The sequence below is a fragment of the Onychostoma macrolepis genome, chromosome 05 (genome assembly GCF_012432095.1).
Source record: "Onychostoma macrolepis isolate SWU-2019 chromosome 05, ASM1243209v1, whole genome shotgun sequence".
NCBI lineage: Eukaryota > Metazoa > Chordata > Actinopteri > Cypriniformes > Cyprinidae > Onychostoma > Onychostoma macrolepis.
The window spans coordinates 42,557,730-42,577,904 of NC_081159.1; the positions used below are offsets into that span (position 1 = coordinate 42,557,730).

Here is a 20,175-nt window from a genome sequence, read left to right on the forward strand (position 1 = left end):
TTCAACATCTATATAGGCCTATTAGTCATATATTGTCATATGTCATTCGCCTGAAACATTTTAAACATTTTATTTCAAAAAACATGTTGAAAATGTATTAATTTCTGACTGTTGACAGTATTTCCCAATTTATGAAGTGATGATAAAATCCCCTATAGAAGCTTAGAAGCTTAATGGTTTTCATACAAAATGTATATTGATTAATCTTTGATTAGTGTATTTTAATATATGATCTTTAATTAATGTATTTTGACCGAACTATTACAAATAAAAAAAAAAATGCAATGGCAACCATCAGCTGTTTGGTTACACACATTCTTCAAAATATCTTCTTCTGTTTCAGCAGAATGTATCCATGTTTGGAACAACTTGAGGATGAGCAAATGATGACAGAATTTTCATTTTTGGCTGAACTGTCCCTTAAAGATGTGCTTTTGAACCTCCACCCAGCATTTCCCAAATGTTAAATATTGCTGTTGCATGTGTCTGACAGTTTAATTAAAAGTGCACGCACAAATCTGTCATTATACGGGTGTTTCGGGGACGCTGGAGTGTGAGCCTGGTCAACTGGCTAGATGCCACTCCTGCGCTTTTACTCCTTTCCTTTAAACGTCAGATCATTTCATGCATTATAAAGTTCAAATGACAAAAACAAAAAGGCAGATGCTCAGTCAAGAGGTTCAACTTTAGAAGAAAAGTGCAACACTCACTGTACAAACATAGACTTTGCTTTCTTTATATTTCTTCATTCAACTAAATTGAGCTGAATAATGATACTGTTGTCTTTTTAGATCTCCTTTACAGCAGAAATCATATTTGTTTCATAGTTGAAGAACATTAATAATGTTATTTTCTTGTTTATCACTGGGAAGCTGCTTTGAAACAATCTGTATTGTATAAAGCGCTATAGAAATAAATGTGACTTGACTATAAACATTTCAGACAACTTCATGACCTTCATCAGACATCAACATGATATGAATATCATTAGAGAATATTATGTCTTCTGGCAGATTTGCTAAATTGTCAACATTTGTGCAATTGTGAAACATTTGTTATTCTATTCACTACACAGAATTATTGAGTTTTATGCATTGCAAATAAGAAATTCATGCTTATTCGTTATTGTCTGTTCTTGACATTTAGAAAAGGAGTTGCTAATGAGATCTCTGCTGCACTGAACTAAATTTGATGTTGAAATAATTTTCGTAAATTTCACAATTGATTACAAAGAAGTGGCAATCAACACATTGAATTAAACATCAAGCAGAAAGACTGAAATAGTATTTTCTCGTAAAACACATTTCAGTCATCTTTATTTACAGAAGACAGAATTAGTCACTCAGTCCTGCTTGGTTAATTCATCATGTGAACCATTTTGGTTATTCAGATTTCAGCCGAATAGCATGTGAGAAGCCTTGAATTTGAGGTGATGAGGGTTTTTACGCTGCTGATTGTGAGCGGTTTAGGCAGACTTATCATTTTGCATTGCTATGTAACCTTTTTTGCATGTTACTGTTGCTTAGATTTTGTATTTCAGAGCAACAGCCACTTCTTCAGCAGCCTTGTTTTCCCAATTCATTTTCTCCATTAGAAATTAGAAAAATTATTTTATGAAATATCTTGTGTTTTATGATAGAATGATCAACTCATCCTATGAATCATTCATTGAGCACACCGTCCTGAATGAAATCCAATGCTCATTTCTTAAAAAAAACATGATGAAGACAAGATTCCTGTCTGAATCTGAGGCAGATTACAACTATTTGCTCAATTCTCAGCCCATTTTCAGTCCGAGAAAATGCAAACATGATCCAGATGCATCCACACAGTCACAGAAAATGACAGATTTTGTGAAAAAGTTCATTTTGCTTATTGTATAAAGTTCTTTGTAATTAAATGGAGTATTTGAACATTTTTTCCACTCCTTTGCAGATTCTAAGTAAAATAATACATTATGAATGCTTCTTTTTATCATTAAAACTGAAAAATTTGATAAGCGCATTAAAGCTAAAATAAATAACAAAAATAAAAATAATTCTTATTTTGTGAAAAAAAAATACTTTTTTATATTTCTGAGCTCAGCATCATCAAATTAGGTAATATTAGGCCTTTTTTGCAAATCAGCAGAATTAAAAAAAACGCAGGGCTATAAGTAGTAAAAGAACAATATTTTTAAGTTCATTGCGAAATAAACATGCATTTAAAACTTTAAGCAACTGGCTTGATTTCAATAGCTCATGCCATGGTAGGTTTTCTTTGAAAGGTTTATGCTTTATTATTCAATTTCTCTTTGGTGAGCATGAATGGGATTTTAACTTCCTGAAACCGACAGCAGCGCTGAATCATCATCACTATCAGACTTAATATTCCTCTCATTATTTATGTCTCTTGGTAGAATATGACTTGTATAACTGCTGAAGTTTGGTCTGTGGGGCAGTAAGTGAGAGTGTGAGATGTTAATGAGTCTGAATGCTGACGAAGCTGACGGACGGCTCCTCGTCCGCTTGTGCTGCATTGGCTGTTTGATCCTGTTACCGGGTCATGGCTTTGGCCACAGTGGAATAGTTCCACTTAGAGCATAAGTAGGTATGGTCACTAAAATTAGCCGCTAAGGCCTTTGACCCTTAACCCGCTGAGTAAAGACGAGCTGTGACCAAATGTCAACTTCTCCCATGACTGGTGCTTTCAACTAAACTAGCTAAATGGACTTTATGAATGCAATGACGGTAAAGTGTGAATCTCTCGATAACTGGTAATTAATAACAAGAAATCTACATGTTTTTATTATGTTTTCTTTAAATATGCAGTTTTACTCAGAAATAGGTCATATTATGGAAGTTGAAAGATTGCATTTCACATTTCATGTTGACTTTAAAGGGATAGTTCACCCAAAAATGAAAATGTGATGTTTATCTGCTTACCCCCAGGGCATCCAAGATGTAGGTGACTTTGTTTCTTCAGTAAAACACAAACGAATATTTTTAACTCAAACCGTTGCAGTCTGTCCGTCCTATAATGCAAGTCAATGGGCACACAATCATTGAGAGTAAAAAAAACATGCACAGACAAATCCAAATGAAACCCTGCGGCTCGTGACGATACATTGATGTCCTAAGACACGAAATGATCGGTTTGTGCGAGAAACTGAACAGTATTTTTATCATTTTTTACCTCTAATACACTACTATGTCCAACTTCCCTGAGCGCGTGCACGGCATCCGGTGCGTGACGTCTGTATGTGCTCTGGCGTAGTTTACGCAAGCGATCTGTTGCGCGTATACGTCACTCATTGTTTACACAGTGCACAGAGATTGTGGGTATGACGGGTATTTGATTATAATCAAAATGGTAATTACTTGCGCTTATCCTGATTGTTCAAACCGATTTAAATCTAAAAGATTACGTTTGCTCGCCAGAGATTACATAAACTACGCCAGAGCACATACAGATGTCACGCACCGGATGCCGTGCACGCGCTCAGGGCAGTTGGACATAGTAGTGTATTAGAGGTAAAAAATGATAAAAATACTGTTCAGTTTCCGCACAAACCGATCATTTCGTGTCTTAGGACGTCAATGTATCGTCACGAGCCGCAGGGTTTCATTTGGATTTGTCTGTGCATGTTTTTTTTACTCTCAAAGATTGTGTGCCCATTGACTTGCATTATAGGACGGACAGACCGCAACAGTTTGAGTTAAAAATCTCTGTTTGTGTTCTACTGAAGAAACAAAGTCACCTACATCTTGGATGCCCTGGGGGTAAGTAGATAAACATCACACTTTCATTTTTGGGTGAACTATCCCTTGAAGACCATTAAGATTTTTTGCTTTGTAATTATTTTCATGAAGAATTTGACAACACATCCCTTAATTATTAGTAATGTACTGTAATGTGGAAAAATATCTTTCTCACTATTGTGAAAAAAAATGGTAAAAACCATTTTTACTTAAATTTAACTGAAATACTAGCAAATTTCAGAAATTGCTGGTTAATTTCACACACAATAATAAAGAAATGGCAAGTAACAATGAATTAGACATGACATTTTGAAGCTGAAAAACTGAAATAGTGTTTTCTTGTGAAAATGTATGTTAATAATCTTTGTTTTATTTACAAAAATCTTTTTTTATAGTGTACAATTGTAAATATACATCATGGCAGTGTTTGTTTCATTGATTTATTCTTTCCTCGTTTTAATACAAAAATGTAATTGAATCTGAAAAGATGGACAAAACTCTATTATGATAATTAGATATTTTTGATTTAAAGAAATGTACTTAAATATTTTAATGCAAAATATGATTTTTGTCTTTTTGAGTGAAATATTTCTTTGAGTTTTACCCAGTAGCTTGTTGTCATTAAGGCAAGGCAAGTTTATTTATATAGCACAATTCATACACAGTGGTAATTCAAAGTGCTTTACATAAAAGGAAGTGAAATAGTCAATTAAAAAAATATATAATCACACCAATAAAAACAAGGAATAAAAAAAATTGTAAAAACAAGGAAATTATATAAAAATTTATTTAAAATGAATTTAAAACAGTTAAGAATAGAAAGTGATTATACATTAAAAAAAAACAGTGCAATCAGTTCGGACGTAGCACAGTGCTCATTCAACAAATGCACAGCTAAACAGATGAGTTTTGAGTCTGGATTTAAATGTGGCTAATGTTTTAGCACATCTGATCTTATTAGATCATTATCTGATTAGCATATACAGTATCATATGGTAAAGCATTCATGACCCTCTGCTGCTGCATGTTTGGTTGAAGTTTATACGTTTTTTTTTTTTTTTTCAGGTTGCGTTTGAAACCCCACCCGCAGTAGTAGATGAGGCCCCTGTTAAGGGGGAGGAGACTCCTGCAAAGGGGGAGGAGCCAGGGACGCAAGTGAAGCCCGAACAGGGCACAGGCTCCACCCACCAGGAAGAGCAGACCACAGAAGAGCGTCTTCAGTTGCTGGTAAGAGTCACATAATCATGTGTATATATATATGTATGTATGTGTGTGTGTGTGTTTGTACATTCACACTGACATCAAATGCTCTTTTATATGCACGTATTCTGCACTCCAAGTAACAAACCATTCCAAAATACCTGAATTCATGGGAGCCTGTGACAAATATATGAAAGAAATGGGTCTGGGACAAATAAATATGCACCGTCATGGAAAACCTGGAAATATCAGGAAAATTAAAAAGTCATGGGAGTCTTCAAAAATCCTTAAAAACTTATATGAATATAGAAATTTTCTAATTTTGTTAATCTGTGAAATATTCAGTTTTATATTTTAGAAATTACACTTTTCTAATTTTTTTTTTTTTTATTTGTCTTTCAAATTATTTGAAATAATAATTTGAATAATATTATTTATTATTATTATTTATTACATTATTATATTTATTATTTATTACAAATTTATTTATTAAATTTGTTCATTATTGTTTATTTTTGGCTCTGTGACAAATTGCTTATGTTGGATAAAAGCGTTTGCTAAATGAATGAAAGTAAATGCCAAAAAATAAATTCTCTGACACTGAGCCTATTAAACTAATTGATCATTTGATTATTAATAATAATTAATAATGTACATAGTTATTAATCATATTAGTCAATTTAAATTTTTAAGACATTTAATTTTTTTTTTAATTGTTTAAAATTGAAAATCCTTTAGTAGATATGGAATTTTTCTAGTGTTGTTCAGCTGTAAAATTTTGAATGTATATTGTTCTTGTCTGAATTATTATTATTTTTTAAATAATAATAATAATTATTATTATTATTATATTATGATTATTATTATAATTATTTTTTCCTTACTCAGTAATTATGAATGACTGCAAAAGTCATGAGGTTCTCTTTTCATTTGATGAAGATATCCATGTTTCTGAACATGTTCTTTGATGTTTCTGCAGGAAAGTGAGTTGGGCAAGAAGAGGAAAGAATGTGAAGTACTTGAGCATGAGGTGCGGAAGAGACAGAAACGATGTCTCGATTTGGTGAGTGTGTTTGCTTTATTTTAATGCTTACAGTTCATGTCACCTGTATGTCAGGCTGAAAAACACACTGTGTGTGTGTGTGTGTTCACAGGAGAACAAGCTAGTGGACGAGCGCAGCAGAAATGAGCACTTAGTGGAGGAGGCAGAACTCCTCAGGAGAAAGGCTCAGCTGCTCGACCAGGTGAAACGTTGTCAAATTAAAAAATTTAGACTAAAAATAATTTAAAAATGAAAATTTGCCGAAAATGTGCTCACCCTCAAGCCATCCAAGATGTAGATAAGTTTGTTTATTCATCAGATTTATAGAAATGTGTCATTCCATCACTTGCTCACCAGTGGATCCTCTGCAGTGAATGAGTGCCGTCAGAATGAGAGTCCAAACAGCTGATAAAAACATTGGAGTACTGTGGATTACTTGTGGATTTTTGTGATGTTTTCATCAGCTGTTTGGACTCTCATTCTGACGGCACCCATTCACTGCAGAGCATCCATTGATGAGCAAGTGATGGTGTGTTAATGCTCCCTCTGGGTGTTAAAGGTCAGTGTAAACTCTGTGTTTCTGTAGTCGCAGGCTGAAAATGAGGAGCTAAAGGAACAGCTCTGTGTTTTGAACGCTCAGCATAGTTCAGTTCTGGAGGAGAACCAGCGACTCCGTGCAAAGCTGGAGAACCTAGAGCAGGTCCTAAAGGTGATACACTCACATTCAGTCCGTTTCTCAACATGTTCACATTGCGTTTGGTGTGTAAACGGTTTGTTTATTTGTGTTGTGTGTGTGTGTGCGATGGCAGCACATGCGAGAGGTCGCCGAGCGCAGGCAGCAGCTGGAATTGGAGCATGAGCAGGCACTGGCTATCCTCAAGTTCAAACAGGATGAAATCAAGCGACTCCAGCGGGTCAGTTTCACATTGTTATTATCACAGTAATTCTGCTTTTAATGGGAATTTATATAGGAACAAGTCTAATGTTTGTGCTTCATATTCCTGAATGCAAACCCTGATGATCTGTTGACAGGTTGTAATCGAGGGTTATGTGATAAATCACATTTCTGCATATTCATATATAATGTCAACATATCATGCCTGGTTAGACCAGAGTGTCAAAGTTTTGTATGAAAGTGTTCCATTGACATTATGCCACAAATGCTATTGATAATTCTGGTATTGAACCAATAATATTCCTTTAAAATGTTAGGAGAAAAGCAGATGTATGTGGTAGTTATTAGAGCCTGACCGATATGGGTTTTTTGGGGCCGATACTGATTTTTTGGAGTAAAAAATATGGTACTGTACTATAATATTCTTTGTGTATATTATAGTACAGTACCAGTCAAAATTTTGGGTTTTTGGGCGGGTTTATGCAGGAAGCACAGCTTTTCCAAATGTAAACATCTAAAATGAATAAATAATAATAATGAATAATATTTTTTTTACAATTTCTGTAATCAAATGAACACGCAGAACATGAGGATTCGTATTTAAATAGTATTTTTGCAGTTTAATATTCACAGACACTATAGGCCTATTGCGATTTGATTTAAGTGTACTGACATGTTTTTTATTTATTGATCACAAATATGACAGATTCCATGAAATTCCATGTTATACAGTATCCGTTTTTGACTGGATTCCGTGCATCCGTCTACGTTTTCTGCATCGAGGAAATCATAGGACCCTACTAATGTAGCAAACGAGTATGATAAGCTCATTGTGAGAGTAAAAGACGGGGACATTGTTTATTTATTTATTAGCATTGCGTCTCACCAACTAGGAGGCAACGTAGCGTTAAATCACCATTCAACAGACTCAAGCCACCACCGCACTGTCGTCTATTGGACTACAGAAAGATATTAACCTTTCAATCTGCAACGTTACTGTCAAACTATGCTGTGTAAGGCGCGGCTGATATAAACACAAGCACTGACTGCCGCGATCAGCTCCTGTGCGCCGCAGGCGAGTGCAGTGATGCACAGAACAAATCTAACGTCTGCTGTTAAAAATGAACCATATCCATTCATCATATCGTCATGCAAAACTAAGAATTAGAATCATTGTAATGTGAGGATCAAATTTAGGTGTGGGTGGCGGGAGGATAATTTAAAGCAGCGGATTCGCGTGAAGTTTGAGCTCATCCGCGCATCTCTACACTACAGTGACCTGGGTCGCCATTAGCAAACAATGGAGCGCGCTCTGCTGGACAAACTAAGTAATTTAGAAGCATTTCATCTGCGTAATGGCGGTGCTCATCGTTTACTCAGGAATAAGGTCTATATGTTCTGTAAAAAAAATTATGTTCATATCGGCAGCATATACGCTGATACCGATACATCTGCGACATATCGGCCGATAAAATCGGCAAAACGATATATCGGTCGGGCTCTAGTAATTATTCAGTCTTTACATGCCTCTCGCTGTCACAGCATCATAAACTGTGACAATTTTGTGTTCAATTTGTACTATTTGCTAAAATTGTATTATCAAATTTTTATTATTATTTATAGTGTTGGCTCTGTGACAAATTGCTTATGTTAGGCATTGCATCTGGTATATTAATACATGTAAATGTATAATTTAAATAGTTATTTATTTTTTATTAAATTACTATTTATTATAAGATAAAATTGTATTTATTAAATCTTTAATTTATTATTTATTGTTGATTTTGTGACAAATTGCTTATGTTTCTCATTTGTCACTATGGATAAAAGCATCTGCTAAATAAATAAATGTAAATTCCAAAAGAATTGATTCTGTACCGCTGAACATGAGAATTGCTATTATAAGAATAGATTCATGTAAATATTTATTTATTATATTTGTCAGCAATTTCCTGATAGCATGCATGGGTTGCACAGCTGAACTCAGATAGACTGTTGTTCCATCAGATTCATCATATATATATATATATATATATGAGTATACCCCTCACATTTTTGTAAATATTTTATATCTTTTCATGTGATAACACTGAAGTAATGACACTTTGCTACAATGTAAAGTAGTGAGTGTACAGCTTGTATAACAGTGTAAATTTGCTGTCCCCTCAAAATAACTCAACACACAGCCATTAATGTCTAAACCGCTGGCCACAAAAGTGAGTACAACCCAAAGTGAAAATGTCCAGTTTATCTTGGTCTCATCAGACCACATGACATGGTTCCAGTAATCCATGTTCTTAGTCTGCTTGTCTTCAGCAAACTGTCTATTTCCAAAACACAACCTCTGGATATGACGCTGAGCACGTGCACTCAACTTCTTTGGTCGACCATGGCGAGGCCTGTTCTGAGTGGAACCTGTCCTGTTAAACCGCTGTATGGTCTTGGCCACCGTGCTGCAGCTCAGTTTCAGGGTCTTGGCAATCTTCTATTAGCCTACGCCATTTTTATGTAGAGCAACAATTCTTTTTTTCAGATCCTCAGAGAGTTATTTGCCATGAGGTGCCATGTTGAACTTCCAGTGACCAGTATGAGAGAGTGAGAGCGATAACACCAAATTTAACACACCTGCTCCCCATTCACACCTGAGACCTTGTAACACTAACGAGTCACATGACACCAGGGAGAGAAAATGGCTAATTGGGCCTGATTTGGACATTTTCACTTAAGGGTGTACTCACTTTTGTGGCCAGCGGTTTAGGCATTAATGGCTGTGTGTTGAGTTATTTTGAGGGGACAGCAAATTTACACTGTTATACAAGCTGTACACTCACTACTTTACATTGTAGCAAACTATAATTTCCTCAGTGTTGTCACATGAAAAGATATAATAAAATATTTACAAAAATGTGAGGGGTGTACTCACTTCTGTGAGATACTGTGTATATATACAGTCATGGCCAAAAATATTACATATTACTAATTAAATATTCACAAGTGTGAAGTGTAAGTGAATTAGTGAAGTGGCTTTAAGAAAAGAGCTAGAGCAGTGAAAATTCACATTTCCACCATCAGGGCAATAATTAAGAATTTCCAATCAACATAAAATGTCTGGAAGAGGACGTGTGTCTATATCGTCCTAATGCACGGTGAGAAGGAGAGTTTGAGTGGCTAAAGACTCTCCAAGGACCACAGCTGGAGACTTGCAGAAAATAGTTGAGTCTCGGGGTCAGAAAATCTTAAAAGAAAATAGTCAAACAGCACCTACATCAGCACATGTTGTTTGGGAGGGTTTCAAGAAAAATTCTCCTCGCTCATCCAAAAACAAACTCCAGCATATTCAGTTATCAGACACGACTGGAACTTCAAATGGGACTGTCTTCTATGGTCAGATGAAACAAAAAAAATTAGCTTTTTAGCAGCAAACACTCAAGATGGGTTTGGTGAACACAGGGATAAAAAGTACCCCATGTGTACAATGAAATATACTGCTGTATTTTTGATGTTGTGGGCCTATATTTCTGCTGGAGGTCCTGGACGTCTTGTTTAGACACATGGCATCATGGATTCTATCAAATACCAACAGATAAAAAATCAATAAGTGACTGACTCTGTTATAAATCTTATAATGGGCCATGTTTGGATCTTCCAACCGTACAATAATCCAAACACAAACCTCAAAAACAACACAAAAATGGGTCACTGGGCACAAAACCAAGCTTCTGCTGGCCATTCCAGTCCTCTGACCTGAACCCTGTAGAACATGAGTGACCTGAAGAGAAGCAGCAGCAACATGGAGCTGTGAATCTAAAGGGTCTGGAGTGATTCTGGATGAAGGAATGGTCTCTGATCTCTTGTCAGGTGTTCTCTGACCTCATCAGGCATTATAGGAGAACATTTAGAGCTGTTAAACTGGCAAATGGAGGTTTCAAAAAGTATTGAATAAAAGGGTGCCGTTAATTGTGGCCAATGTGTATTAGAGAAAAACATTTATTTCATAATGATATTTCCCCCCATTTTAAATTCTTATTATCCAATGAAAGGTTAGATTTTTGTGAATTTAAATAAAAGATCAAAAGGATTTACAATGCAGATTAATTTTCACAGCCTTCTTTGATCATATTTACCAAGGGTGCTGAAATTGTTGGCCATGACTGTGTGTATATATATATATATATGTGTGTGTGTGTGTGTGTGTGTGTATATATATATATATATATATATATATATATAATATGATGGATGAGACAATTATATATGTGATTTTGTGTTAAAGAGTGTGCTCTGCTTCCACAGGCTCAGTTATTTGCTAAAAGAGAACATGAAGGAGTCGTGCAGATGCTGGAGGTGAGTTTTACATCTCATTGCTTTGCTTTTGTTTTCATCATGATAGTTTCTTGTTAAATTAACCCTTTAAATTACATTAACTAAAGAGCTGTGATGAGTGGATTATAGAAAAATGTCTGTTTATGATGCTTGGGGTTTTAATGACTGTGTATTTGTGTGTTGCTTAACTGAGTTGTGTCTTTCTCAGGATCTGGTGCAGCTCGTATTGCACAGAGAGCTGGTAGAGTAAAGAGTGTGCACTTCCTGTTTGATGTGTTGCATTTCCTGTTTCTCTCTCTAAACTGCATCACTGATGATTGTATGTGCAACCTGCAGAGGGCTCTGTTTACCTACTAGTCCAATTTGTTTTTTAAAGTACTTTGAGTTGTTTTACATACAATATTGCCAAAACATCTATTTAAATTTTAATAAAATCAAATAATTGTAATAAATAAATAAACAATATGCAACAAATTAAAATGCAATAAAATTAAATATTACTTCAACAAGGTGTGAATGAACATTAAGATTGCTTAGAGAGCTCTTGAATATGATGTTCAAAGTTAGCTTTATTTTAGCCAAAGTAACTCATATTGCATTTGACCTTTACACTGTATCATTATCAGTGGGAATCAAACCCTTGATCTTGATGCTGCGAGCAGCTTCCTGATCGGTTTACTCTGAGTGTGTGCAGCCCAGATTTCTTGCTTGACTGTCCTTGCATTATATATATATCTAGAAAAATATAGTATGAAGCATTTTACTCTAGTACCTCAAAACTGAAAAACAACTTAATACTCTGTTTTTGTGCATTTTGAGTCTTGACGTTTTAGATGCATTCAACAGTGATGCGGTTCAACAGGTCCTGGACTGCAGCGTTAATCATCTAATCTAATATCTGCTCTGACTGCTTTTGAAATGCATGATGTTTCCTCTCTCTCTTTCTGTCCTATACTTTGTGTTTTGTGGCCGCTAACCAGAATACACTGGACTGCATGCAGGTATCAGACCCGCTCAAAACACATGCATTTGGCCCAAAACCCCCTTTTTTACTTTAGTTTCTAGAGCTTGTGTGTGTGGTTGTGCAAGCTGTTTTAGGTTTTCTCAACTAGACAAGGTTTTAGCACTCAAGTGCAACAGGAACAACAGAAACACTCCTAAAAGTGTAGTTTTATTAGTTGGTGCCGATCAGCTTTTTGTTGCAATATACAAATGCATTTTGCTAACTATTTTCTATGTAATGTCTTAACGTTAAATGCGACACTTGTATGTGACACACATACTTTTGAGGTGAGAATTTTACAGGAAACTCTTTATTTTTAGAGTTTGAGCATTGACTGAACAAGTGACAGTCAGCCAGTTAATATGTGTATGTGTGTGTGTGTGTGTGTGTGTGTGTGTGTGTGTGTGTGAGTGTGTGTTTTTGAGCCTTGTGCTCTCAGTGTGCCAGGAAACTGAACCACAAAGCCGGAAGTGAAACTAGCTCACCATACTCTCACAAACACTTGAGTTTTTAATGCTTTTACTACATGTTTGTGTTATACACTGAGCAAAATGCCTTTAACCCCTTTCCTTTGTCCTGTTTACCTCCATTTTACTCACTGCTTTATTTATGTAGCTTTATTGTGTTGCAAGATGCTTTTTTATAAAGATTGTGCATATATCATGTGGTGATTATAGCAGACTCAGTGTGTTGATGTAGTTATCTAGAAAAGCTACACAACAGCTTATGATTTTTTTTTGTTTGTTTGTTTGTTTTTTAGGGTTCAGTAACACAAATCTTAACATATGTAGGAACTAAAATAGCCTGTATACATAATTAGCACTTATAGTTTGTGATTTGAACAAACTCCAAACAATAAGGAATAAATGTCAGTGAGTAATTTTCTTTCATTGATATTATCCCTCAAACTTACAATTTTCACCTGTTGGTTGATAAATTATATACACACACATACATATATATACGTGTATGAATATGTAGAAATGTATATGTCTTGCAAAATGCTTTTTTCAAAGACTGTGCATGTTTCATATAATTACAGCTGACATAATGTATTAATATTGTTGTCTACACACCAGGTTTTTGTGATTTTATAGGTTGTAAGTTTCATTAACACAAATATTAACATATGTAAGAACCATTAAAATGAATGAAAATTATGCCAAATAGCCATATATTTTGAGGAGGGATATGCTGTTACTGATCAGACTTAAGATTTTAATTATGTCGGCGCTGATAGCCTTGTTGTCAGTCCGTCGACATATAGCGCAACTGCGCTCACAGCGACCAGAGTTCGAATCCCGCCTCGAGGTCCTTTGCTGATCCCTCTCTCCACCGTCCTCTCAAAATAAAATAAAAAAGGCACAAAAAAATATCAGTAAGATTTTAATTATACATTTGAAAAAAAAGTTTCTTTGTTTATGAACCTTTATCGTCTTAGAATGATGCTTTCATAAAAAGCAACTTGCAAGACTGCATATTAATATTATATATGTTGTGTTAATATTATTATCTAGATAGAAAACCTACACACCATATTGCTTTGGCTGACTAATAGCATCTGCATTTTCTCATCAGACAAGCTGATATGTTTAACGTATTAATGCACCTCATTAATATTAAGTAAGATCTGCATATTAATGTCGACCCTGTGTGCAGGCAAAAGTTCGGGAGCTGGAGGAGAAATGCCGCAGTCAGAGCGAGCAGTTCGGGATGCTGTCACAGGAACTGGACAAATTCAGGGTTCAGGCCTCAAAGATCGACCTGTCGGGCCCCGGCCTGCTGTCCAGCACCAGCCTGACCCAGCTGACCAATGGGGTCGGCCTGTCCGGTGAGACCGGTATGCTAAAATACTGATCATTACACGACACGCAACAGATGCTTTTGTGTTCTTTCAGATTTAAATAAGGGTTTTTGCATCAAATCAAAGTTTGCAGTGCTGTTTATTTATTTCACAGCTGACTGGTTTGGTTCGAGGCTGTTTATTGAAGAATTGTGGGCAGTCATTGTTATTCTCTAGTATTGTCGCCGTTTTGTTTCTTTCAGCACATGAAACTGCTGTGCAAGTATTAATTCTTGAATAACTGAGTTCTTGTCTTGTTGATTCCTGTTACAAAAGCAGCGGTTTTCCTTTTAGCTCTGTACCTAGAGATGAAATGCTGCAAAACCAGCTGCTGTTATACATCCTCAATCCACAGTTTTGTTGGTGTTTTGCAGAGTAGTTTGTTGTGATTGTTTACATAGTTTGGTCTTGTGCATTGGTCCATTGATGTGAGATAAAACAGTAGCCTAAAGCCTAGTGAGCTCACTGTCTACACAGGCATCAGTCTCAGCATCCTAAATGAAATGCAGCTAGTTATGTGAATGATTTGAAACTCTCAGCAACACTTTTATATGTGAAGTGCACAGAGACTTAGTAAATAAATATACACAGTACACACACATATATTATGTAAACAAAAACTTTTATTTTGGATGCGATTAATCGTGAATAATCGTTGCCCAGCACTAATTATTAGTTTCTAGGTTAATAATGCTCATACCCATTACAGTAATAAAAATATACAGCAAAACAATTACTTTTTTTATATATTTTATTTATTTATATTATATCCAGTACTCAATATAGGGTATAAGTTTGGGGTCAGTGTGATTTTTTTTTTTTTTTTTTTTGTTAAAGAAATACTTTTATTCAGCAAGGATGAATTAAATGAATCAAAACTGACAGTAAAAACTTGTATAATGTTACAAAAGATTTCTGTTTCAAATAAATACTGTTCTTTTATACTTTCTATTCATCAAAGAGTACTGAAAAAATATGAAAAATGTATCAGTGTTTCCACAAAAATATTCAGCAGCACAACTGTTTTCAACATTGATAATAATCAGAAATGTTTGTTGAGCAGCAAATCAGCATATTAGAATGATTTCTGAAGGATCATGTGACGCTGAAGACTGAAGAAATGATGCTGAAAATTCAGCTGCGCTTCACAGAAATAAATTACAGTTTACAATATATTACAATAGAAAACAGTTATTTTAAATTGTAATATTTCACAATACTATAGCCTTTACTGTATTTTATATCAAATAAGCAGAAGAGAGTTCTTTTTAAAAACATTTAAAAATCTTACCGACCCCAAAATTTTCAACGGTTGTGTATCTATCATGATTATAGATTTCTCTTGATTTTTTTTCTGTGATTGTGCATTCTGGGTTTCTGTACAAACTATAGTGTGTTGCCATAGAATTAAGCCAAAACAATCTTTCTTTTAAGGTAAAAGTATTGTTGCTTAACTTTTGGAGCAGCTTTAGTGTCGGGTCACACCTATTATGTTTTATCATGTCTAGGTTGGCAGCTCACTAGGTTTTGGAGCACAGTGTCTGAGATCCATAAGTGGATTGCATTGCATTATCCCCTCTTTTTCCAGGCACAAATGCCTCATGGGAAGACATCGCGTTCTGGAGTTTGGAGGGTAATGAAGCCCTCTGTGACGCCTCTGAGCCTGGTACTATTGAATTCAGTTTGGTTCTAGGCTGTGACGTCACGTGTCCGCCTGCATGAATAACACATGGACTGTGACCGTGTGGTGAGCAGTAGGCGACAGTGGTCACATCCATGAAGAGTTTAATATGTGCATTCCTGAGCTAGAGCTGGGCGATATGACAATATATAGCGTGAGAAACCAGTCGATCATAACGCCCACCCCTATCCTGAACCATAAAATAAAGCGCTTTGTTATTTAGTTGATGTTCTATGTGTTGATGGTTGTACTGTTTGCAGATCTCACCTTGTTAACACAGGTTTTGTTTTTGTCATATGAAAATGATTTGGTTTTTGTCATATGATCACTTATGCAATTGGTAGCACATTGCATGTCTCTCAGCTTTGTGAGGATATGATTGGCTGCTTTATTCTGATGGACCAATCAGAATTCATCATGGTGATCTGTGCTTAATGACAGCTGCTGCTTGACTATGTTCACAATGGTTTACAAGTATATTACTTATTACATTACTTATTCATTTTGCAGTAATGCTTATTTATACATACACTATTGGCCAGAAGTTTGTAATAATAATTTTTTTTTTTTAATGTTTTTGAAAGAAGTCTCTTAGGCTCACAAAGGCTGCATTTATTTGATCAAAATACAGTAAAAACAGTGAAATATTATTACAATTTAAAATAACTATTTTCTATGTGAATATATTGTAAAATGTAATTTATTCCTGTGATTGAATTATAAATAGCTGAATTATAAACATTATAAATGTCTTTAGATCACTTTAATGCATCCTTGCTGAATATATAAAATAATTACTGTCCGTTTGAACTTTATATTCATTATACAATTCTGAAAAAAAAAAGTTTCACTGTTTCCACACAAATATTAAGCAGCAAAAACTGTTTTTAACATTGATTATAATAAGAACCATTAATATTAATAACTGATTAAAACTGACTAAAAATTCAGCTTTCTTGTCATATGAATACATTTCACAATATTGCTTTTTTTCTGTATTTTTTATTTAAGAAAAAAAAACGTTAAAAATACGTAATTGTTCCAAATATATGGCTGGAAGTATAAATACACAATGAACATTTTCATACGCATGAAATTCCTGAAGGATCTATTTTTTTTTTTTTTTAATTAGCAGCATTTATCATACAATGCAAGTAATATCAGCTGTCATTTGTGACATTTTGACTCATTATTTAATCAGACTGCCAAAAGTGACGTTTTTGCATTAAATTGGATTAGAATGTAATGTAACTGAATATTTCTAAGATGATAATTGATAATTGATAATTACTTACTAAATTAAACATGCAACCTAGTACGGTCAAAGTGTGGCATAGTGCATCACTGTTTCATGTACTACTTTTACACAGTAGAACTGAATGCAGTATGTACTGTTTGCTGTAAGTACTCCATTCTGAACATAGTTCTGATCTTTAGGTCTGGATGCATTATTATGTTTAGCACACAAATAACAGCATGTTTAAATGTTAACATGCACTTTTTAGTTTCTGCTATGCATTTTTGTGTTTTTATTTGCTTTTTGTAATTAATTCTCTGCAATATAATGAATTCTGTTAAAGCTGCAGATGAAAATTCTCAATGAAAATGACATTTTATAGCAGGCAAACAATGCATGAATGTGAGCAGAGGGAGGAGATGAAGGTCAAAGAATGATTTCTACTGTTGTCGTATAGTGACGGGGTTGTGACCCTTATGCAAGCAGATGGTTTTCATTTAATCAGCCCTGATTCTAACCTGTAGATCACAGGGGTCGACTAGACACATGAACACATTCATGTAAACCGCAGCTCAAAGCATTATCCCACATCTGTGCACACACATGCATGTTTAGCTCACTGTCTTATTGAGGACATACTAGGGATGCATACGAAATTTTCCGATACGATAACCGATTATTCAGAATGATATCTGCCGATACCGATAGTTTAGTTTTCCTAAAGGAAAAAAATCTCTCCGAATTAATGCTGTAAAATATATAGAGAGCCTTCTGATTTGGTACATAATATTAGGGGTTAAAATTAACAACAAAACTATTATATTCAGTGCTATTTATTTTAATATGTAATAATCACATTCAAATAAAAACTTTTGTATACAATGCAATTGCACATAAGGTAGTTTTAATAAAAACTTGTCTTTATGACAGATTTCCCTCTAGTGCTTTTATAACTAACTAATGAACTGTGAACACTGGATAACTTTACTGAGGTAAATGCAACGTTAAGTGACATCGTTCACAAGCTGTTTTATTTGATGTCTTTCTTTCGATTGAAACACTGATTGAGCGATTATGAGACATGATACACGACATGATTACTTTATCTTTTAACACCTTCTGATGTTCATTCATGTATATTTGCTATAACTTGTATTAAAGTGTAAGAGACTCATGCTCTGCACTGCCTCTTTAACTAAAATGAAAATCTGTCACGCCTCATTTAAGAACGTTAAAACAACATTTATTGTTGAATTTTGTGATAAAATGGACATTATTTGAGAGATGAGACTTTGACTGATAGTGCTGATAATTGCTTTTTATTAGCCGATATATCGGTGCATCCTTAGGACATTTTACAATCAGCATTATTTTAAGTTGTATTTCTCTGCAATCGTTGCATGTTAGATGTGGCTGCGGTTTTGCGGGCAGGCTCCACTCCACATGCAGCTGAACTGTCTCGTCCCGAACGCTCACCGACCGTCAAACACAGAGAGCTGCCTGCCATCAGCGTGAAGTCCGGCTCCACGTCCAGCCCTACGCCACCCAGATCTGAGACCACTCACCTCTCACCCAAATCTGCTGGATCTCACCCAGCCAGCCCCCGAAAGGCCAGCCCTACACATGAGGTGAGAGGAGCTACCAGTGTTTACGCAAAAAGAGCCAATATTTGTAATATACAGTGCCAGGTTTGTTAGACAGCTGGATTAGTGTTGTTATCGTTAACCTTAAACTATAAAAAATGAATTCAAAATATAACCAAAAAAAACTGTAACACTAAATGTATACTATTGCAATAAAAGTGCATGTGTCTAGTGCAGGGGTCAGCAAGCGTTTTGATTTTTTTTAAAATTATTATTACAAAAAAATCACCAAAAAAAAAAATTTATATATAATATGAAATAAATAAATAGACATGATAAAAAAAGACAAAAATATAAATAAATAAGTAAATACACATATTTAAAGAAGATAAAAATGACAAAATGAGAACTCAGATTTTAAAATTAAAATATAATAAAAAATAAAAACTGGAGAATAAAATGCAATTCAAAATATAATAATTACTTCAATAGCAATGATATTTTTTTTAAAAACTGCTTATAAGACCATGTCTAGTACAGGGGTCTGCATGCCTTTTTTGACATGAACTAGGACTTCAAAATGTCATCACAAATAAAAAAAGAAGTTACAAATGTAGACACATGCAGAGCAGTTTTTTGCACTATTTTTATGTCGAATCATCTAGAATGCCGGTCATTTGTTGGTTCTGTCTGGGTTAGATTTCATGAATGAGTTTACCTTGAAGCATTTGTTTGAGCTTTATTTGTGAAGTTTAAAAACTGTTCCCGGGTCAGAGTGCAGGTGCTCTCAGCGCGTGTGCAGCTGTCTAAAGCTGATATTCAGTGAGATAATCCTGAGCAGTGCTGCTGGATTATGAAGGTTGTAGTAGTTGTAAGTGATTATCCATAAAAGGGTTTTACCCTTGAGCTATAAATACTGCCTGCATGCTCACAGCAGCACTATATTTAGATGATTTCAGCAGCTGACTCTGCAACTTTATTCAACCACAGACCTGTTATTATTATTGAAAAATGGACATTCTGCATGTGCTGCATAATGTGAGATAAATGAGCACAATGCATGCATAGTTGTTATTGGTTTTTTGTGATTTAGTCAAATGTTTTTGAGTTTTGCTCATGGTTTTTGAATATGAGGGCATCATGCAATCTGTCCATGCAGACGTCTTTGTAATTAGAATCATACCATAGTTTGATTGGAAATACAACAACAAAACATCTGGAAAGTGTTTCTGCTTTCCATTAAAAGTTTTTCAGCCCATTGATTTTACTATCCTATGTGTTCAATATTCTGAGTGTGTGTTGACGTGTGTGTTGACGTGTGTGTTTCAGGTGGACACTGCTAGTGAAGTTGAGGAGCTGGATATTGATGTTTCTCCGGCGCCGTACTCGGTCAGTAAAGGAGCAGCGAAACTCCAGGTCTTCATCGCACGGTACAGGTAAACAGCATTTAACTTCATTTATTGATTTCTGCTTACGAGCTTACAACATGTGCTAAACTGCCATGATCATCAACGGTGTCATGGAGAAAATCAACCTGTGAATGGTTTACTTGAATGATACAGTTGTCTCTGCATATTAAACTGGGAAAGTATTTTATTATCGATCAAATAACACACTTTAAATGGAGG

The 20,175-nt window shown here is 35.0% G+C and overlaps 1 protein-coding gene across 11 annotated transcripts in view; it reads left to right on the forward strand.

Annotated features, from left to right (window-relative positions):
• The window catches only part of LOC131540763 (peripheral-type benzodiazepine receptor-associated protein 1), a 123,225-nt gene that overhangs the window by 72,044 nt on the left and 31,006 nt on the right, over positions 1-20,175 (forward strand). For 7 of the 11 annotated variants that reach the window (XM_058775998.1, XM_058776001.1, XM_058776004.1 and 4 more), the window contains 11 exons: positions 4,806-4,967; positions 5,920-6,003; positions 6,095-6,184; positions 6,569-6,691; positions 6,792-6,896; positions 11,171-11,221; positions 11,409-11,441; positions 13,863-14,043; positions 15,635-15,712; positions 18,372-18,592; positions 19,877-19,983. In XM_058775998.1, the coding sequence (XP_058631981.1) occupies positions 4,806-4,967; positions 5,920-6,003; positions 6,095-6,184; positions 6,569-6,691; positions 6,792-6,896; positions 11,171-11,221; positions 11,409-11,441; positions 13,863-14,043; positions 15,635-15,712; positions 18,372-18,592; positions 19,877-19,983 (1,235 nt within the window). Of the gene's footprint in view, positions 1-4,805; positions 4,968-5,919; positions 6,004-6,094; positions 6,185-6,568; positions 6,692-6,791; positions 6,897-11,170; positions 11,222-11,408; positions 11,442-12,180; positions 12,202-13,862; positions 14,044-15,634; positions 15,713-18,371; positions 18,593-19,876; positions 19,984-20,175 lie in introns of all 11 variants that reach the window. The other 4 variants (XM_058775999.1, XM_058776002.1, XM_058776003.1 and 1 more) reach the window with 4 other exon arrangements.